At 43.4% G+C, this 6,000-nt stretch overlaps 1 protein-coding gene across 1 annotated transcript in view; it reads left to right on the forward strand.

Moving 5' to 3' along the window:
* Nucleotides 1-5,745, forward strand: part of WSCD1 (WSC domain containing 1) — a 69,929-nt gene extending 64,184 nt beyond the window's left edge. The window contains exons 8-9 of the mRNA XM_006138563.4: nucleotides 1,435-1,635; nucleotides 5,330-5,745. Of these exons, the coding sequence (XP_006138625.2) occupies nucleotides 1,435-1,635; nucleotides 5,330-5,682 (554 nt within the window). The 3' untranslated portion in view covers nucleotides 5,683-5,745. The remainder of the gene's footprint in view (nucleotides 1-1,434; nucleotides 1,636-5,329) is intronic.
* Nucleotides 5,746-6,000: the final 255 nt, after the last annotated feature.

Consider the following 6,000-nt stretch of genomic DNA (forward strand, 5'->3'; position numbering starts at 1 on the left):
GCCCATTACTGCTTGTCCAGACTTCAGTGAATTTGGAGACCAATTGATCCCTGTTTTCTTTACTCCTGCCCTGAACATCTCCAGCTGAGGCCTCACTAGTCAGGAACCAAAACTGACTCTTGTAGGACCCCACCGGATATATGAATAAGTGACAATTACTCTTTAAGTACTATCTTTCATGCAATTTCACATCTGTCTTGTAGTAATTCTATCTAGACCACATTTCCTTAATTTGCTTATGAGAATGTTATGTGGGACTGTGTCAAAAGCCTTACAAAAATCAAGACATGATGGCTACTACTTCCCCCCATCCACTAGGCCAGTAATCCTTTCAAAGAGGAAAATTAGGTTGGCTTGGCATGATTTGTTCTTGTCAAGTCCTGGTTGACTGTCCTTTATAGCCATATGATCTTCTAGATGCTGATAAATTGTTGAATAATTTGTTCCGGTATCTTTCCAATTATCAAAGTTAGGCTGAGTGGTTTATTATTCCCTGGGCTCCCTTTGCTCCCCTTTTTACAGATTGGCAAACACAGAACCTTTCTTCTCTTCTTTGGGGTCTACTTATCCTCCATGAGTTCTTGAAGATAATTGCTAACTATTCTGAGATTGCTTCCACTCTGTGATTGCTTCCAGTAATTCCTGGCCACCCAAATATAATTCATTTACAATTATTAATATTGTGGTAGCGCCTGGGAGTCCCAGTCAAAGTCCAGGGTCCTATTGATCTAGGAGCTATACAAATCCAGGGGAAAAAAGGTGGTCCCTGCACCAAAGATCTTACTGGCCAACTAAAATTAAGAGTTAATATGGTCACATAGTTGGTCATTGAGAAAATCAAGAATAGCATTTCAGACATCCTGACTCCTAGCCCACTCTTCTAAGTTACTTCATCTCTTGTTGTAGTTAGAATTTTACACCATGGCTGTGTCTAGACTGGCCAGTTTTTCCGGAAAATCAGCCGCTTTTCCAAAAAAACTTGCCAGCTGTCTACACTGGCCGCTTGAATTTCCGCAAAAGCACTGACTTCCTACTGTACGAAATCAGTGCTTCTTGCGGAAATACTATTCTGCTCCTGTTCAGGCAAAAGTCCCTTTTGAGCAAAGCTTTTGCACAAAAGGGCCAGTGTAGACAGCTCAGATTTGTTTTCTGCAAAAAAGCCCCAATCGCGAAAATGGCGATCGGGGCTTTTTTTGGAAAAGTGCGTTTAGATTGGCATGGACGCTTTTCCGCAAAAAGTGCTTTTGCGGAAAAGCATCCGTGCCAATCTAGACGCTCTGTTCCGAAAATGCTTTTAACGGAAAACTTTTCCGTTAAAAGCATTTCTGGAAAATCATGCCAATCTAGACACAGCCCATTAGAGGATCTTGTTTACAATAAGAAACCTGCATGACAAACAATGAATCCCTCCTATTTTTTTTAAAAAAAAAACAGGCTTTAAAGGAGAAAAAGACCACTGGCGAAGCAGAAGGACGATCTGTGTGAAAACACATGAAAGTGGCAAAAGAGAGATTGAAATGTTTGACTCTGCCATCTTGCTGATACGGAACCCATACAAATCGCTAATGGCGGAATTCAACAGGAAGTGCGCGGGCCACCTGGGATATGCAACAGATAGGAACTGGAAGAGTAAAGGTAACAGGCCGAGCCATTGCTACTCAATGGGTGCCTAAAATTGACTTCAAAAGGTTTGACAGTAGGGTGTGATCCGTAGTGCAAATGGGCCAGCATGGCCAGTACGCCACAACAGTGAGTTATTTTTAGCTGGTATGGAGTACCAGAAAGACCCTCTGCCAGCCATCCCCAACCCCTCCACTGCACAGCTGCAGCTCCGTGTACAGGGCTGGAGCCTGGGGTGCAGGGCTGGGAGTGTTGTGGCAGCCGGAGGAGCTGCTGGCAGTTTTGCTCCTTTCCACATGGCCCCTCCCAGTGGGGGAAGGAGCAGAATTCCCCGCCCTTCCTCCCCCACAAGCAGGGCAGCTCTGTGGAGAGGCAGGGGCTGAGGGTTCTGTTCCTTACCCTGCTGGGAAGGGCCACAGGGAAAGGAGCATAAAATGTACCGCCGCTGTACCACCACCAGCCCCCTGTCCCCCAGGTAACATGGGATGGGGAGGGGAAGATAGAAGTCCAGGGATGGGGGTGGGGAAGAGTCATGTGGAAGGGTCATATGGGGAGGTTACATGGCTCCCCATAGCTGGTGTGCCCTCCCTCCCTCCTACCCCCACACACAGGTATGAAATTGTGATTACTTGCTACAGGTGTTGTTGGTAGAGCAATGCAGTGAGGGCCTGACCCAACGCTCACTCAAGTCCATGAGAGTTTTGCCATTGAGGTTAATGAACTTTGCATCAGGCCCTTGAGCTGAAGGAGGCCCTAGAAACCTCAGACCTGAATTCTGGAGGTGGTTCGTCTCCAACAGTCAGTGGAAGGGAGCCCAGCAGAAGGCTGATTTTCTAGCAACTGCAATGAGGAAACAGCATGGCAGAGTGAATTTCTCTTTGCAGAGAAACTCTGCACACAACCCATGTAACCAGGCGGTGTGCTGACCCCACCATATCTAACAGGTCAGGGCGATTAAAGGGATTAGTTTCAGATCAAGGATACGATGGAACAGGATTTGCTGGGGTCCGTTTTTATGCATTTTACAGACATTACTGTAGCACAGATTAGTAACAATCAGACTTGTTGACTGTTACTCAAACCTCCTGAACATGTTTAAAAATGCACCCACCGCAGTCTGCTTTTTCTTTTCAATTAGCAAAGCAAATGAGAGCTTTAAATGCTCCCCTGAATGCACTGCTGCCTTCATGCTAAATACAATACTAAAGAAGTCAGCAAGGGCTTCTCCATTTAGAGCTCCTAAGCATTAGAATTAGGGAAGGGCAAACTGCACAAACACTTTTTTGAGGGGGAAGAGGAGGAGGTTACAACAGTGTAGTACCCAGAGATTGGAGATCCTTATGCTAGGTGCTGGACAAACACATAGTAAGGAACAACAGAGATTCCAATCTCACAAACAAGACAAAGGATAGGAATAGAGTGGAGGAGTTGGGTGAAAGAGATGCCTAAAAAGGAGACACATCAGTGGTAGAACTGGAATTAGATTACATATCTTGTGACTTCCAGTCCAGTGCCGTTTTCATTAGAATCACTCCTCTCTTTGCAGCAACTGTGCTGCAGGTTTACACCAGGGCTACGTCTAGACTGGCATGATTTTCCGGAAATGCTTTTAACGGAAAAGTCTTCCGTTAAAAGCATTTGCGGAAAAGAGCATCTAGATTGGCACGGACGCTTTTCCGGAAAAGTACTTCTTGCGGAAAAGCGTCCGTGCCAATCTAGACACGCTTTTGCGCAAAAAAGCCCCGATCGCCATTTTCGCGATTGGGGCTTTTTTGCGGAAAACAAATCTGAACTGTCTACACTGGCCCTTTTGCACAAAAGGACTTTTGCCCGAATGGGAGCAGCATGGCATTTCCGCAAGAAGCACTGATTTCAGACAGTAGGAAGTCAGTGTTCTTGTGGAAATTCAAGCGGCCAGTGTAGACAGCTGGCAAGTTTTTCCGGAAAAACTTGCCAGTCTAGACACAGCCCAGTGGTTGCAAACTATCAGGGCATGTCTACACCACAGAGTTACATTGAAATAACAAGGCGAGCCTCCATACTGCGAGCCCGTTATTTCAAAAAATTTTCAAAAACGGGGTTCTTATTTCAAAACTCTCATTTAATGAGGAATAACACTTATTTTGAAATTGCTATTACAAAATAACTGTAGTGTGGATGCTACACTGGTGCTAATAGTTTCTCTCCAGGGCCATTCAAATGAATTACTCCCCAGTGCTTCCTCGGGCTCCAAACTGAGGTAATACATCCACATTAGGGGAGCCTGTCCCGGACTAATTTCAAGGCTTCCCTGGAGTTTGGGCACGCTATTTCAAAATAGTTATTTTGGGAGTTATTATTCCAAAGTAACTTATTTTGAAATACTCTTGGGCTATGTCTAGACTGGCAAGTTTTTCCGGAAAATCAGCCACTTTTCCGGAAAAACTTGCCAGCTGTCTACACTGGCCGCTTGAATTTCCGGAAAAGCACTGACGATCTCATGTAAGATCGTCAGTGATTTTCTGGAATTACTATGCTGCTCCCATTTGGGCAAAAGTCTTTTTCCGAAAGACTGCGCAAAAGGGCCAGTGTAGACAGCACAGTACTGTTTTCCGCAAAAAAGCCCCGATCCAGAAAAGCATCCTGCCAATCTATACATGCTTTTCCGAAAATGCTTTTAACGGAAAACTTTTCCGTTAAAAGCATTTCCGGAAAATCATGCCAGTGTAGACGTAGCCTTGTAGTGTAGACTTTCTCTCAATGTACTACTTGTGAAGACTTTGGCACAGGCTTTCTTGTTCAAGCAGAATTAATTCAGTGAAATCCTAGGTTGTACAGGATGTCAGACTAGATGATCATAATTATCCTTTCATTTATGAAAATCTTTTGTAGATTTCCTCCCCCCACGCAGCAACACGTCCCTTCTCTGCCTCTGTTTTTCAGTGAGTTTTCTAAACACCACACAAACTCAGCAACTTTCACATTCCAACCAAACACACAAGATTTAGTGTGGGTTTAAACTAGAGCTGATTTTAAAAACACTCAGAGGGGTAGCTGTGTTAGTCTGTAACTTTAAAAACAACGAGCAGTCCTGTGGCACCTTAGAAACTAACAGAAAATATATAGTATCATGAGTTTTCTTGGGCAAAACCCATGAGCTCATCTAAGGAAGTGGGTTTTGTCCATGAAAGCTCATGATACCCCTGATACTATATATATTTTTGCTAGTCTGTATTGGCCTGTCTAAATAACTGCCCTTATTTCAAAATAACAAGGAGAGCATGCACACTACAAAGCCTGTTATTTCAAAACAAGGGGCTGGCAATTTCAAAATAATAACTTCTGCTTGTGAAGAGAAATAAGCTTATTTTGAAATAATCTGGTAGTGTAGACATAGCCTAAGGTGCCACAAGATTACTCATTTTTAAGAACAATGAACATTTTCCACTAAAAAAATTAACATTTTGCATGGAAAAATATGCATTGAATTATCAACATTTTTTTAAAAAAAATCTCACCAGCTTTAAGTCAAACGTAGGCAAAAAGAAGTCAGCTGTCCCTAGCAAGCAGGAAAAATACTACTTCAGTTTGTAATTTTGCTGGGCCTTCAGCAAGATCTGGTTTGGCCTCATTCTGCTGCTGCCCCAGGAGACTAGGAAATTATTAAAACATAGTGTGGGTTGGATCATCTAATATTTCTCCTTCCCCATCTCTTTTCCCCAATGTTTAGAATGGCCAGACTTTGTAAACAGCTACGCCTCATGGTGGGCCTCTCACGTCATAGACTGGTTAAAATATGGAAAGCATCTTCTTGTTGTTCACTATGAAGACTTAAAACAGAATCTCATCCCCAAGCTGAAAGAAATGGTGGAATTCTTAAACATGACAGTGACAGAGGACCGACTGCTCTGTGTCGAAAACAACAGAGATGGGAATTTCAAGCGGTCAGGTGCTAGGCAGAAGGATTTTGAGCCGTTCACCCAGGAAATGAAAGATCTTATCAACAAATACATCCTGACAGTGGAAGAAGCACTGAAAAGAAGAAACCTCACAGGGCTGCCAAGAGAGTATCTTCCAAGATGATATGCCAGTAGCAGTTAGCTGTGTTTTTAATATAAAACAAAAATAAATAAAGACGAGACCAGAGCTTTATGGCTACAAAAGCAAAGATGTTCTTGGAGTCTGCTGAGGAATGCAAATTCTATCCTCTCTTGGATGTTCTTCAGGGGCACCAAGTGCTTCAAAAAGCAAGTGATGAAGGATGGAAACTGGGTTATAAATGAAGGAAAAAGCTATTAGTGTCCGCCTCTGTGTGTCCTTCCCTATTTAAATGGCTACAAATTTAAGAGTTGTTCACTGCTAATTAGGAAAAGGGTTCCTTCTTCTCATTCTTACTGCCTA

This window comes from Pelodiscus sinensis, chromosome 21, assembly GCF_049634645.1.
Source record: "Pelodiscus sinensis isolate JC-2024 chromosome 21, ASM4963464v1, whole genome shotgun sequence".
In the NCBI taxonomy this organism is placed as follows: Eukaryota; Metazoa; Chordata; order Testudines; family Trionychidae; genus Pelodiscus; species Pelodiscus sinensis.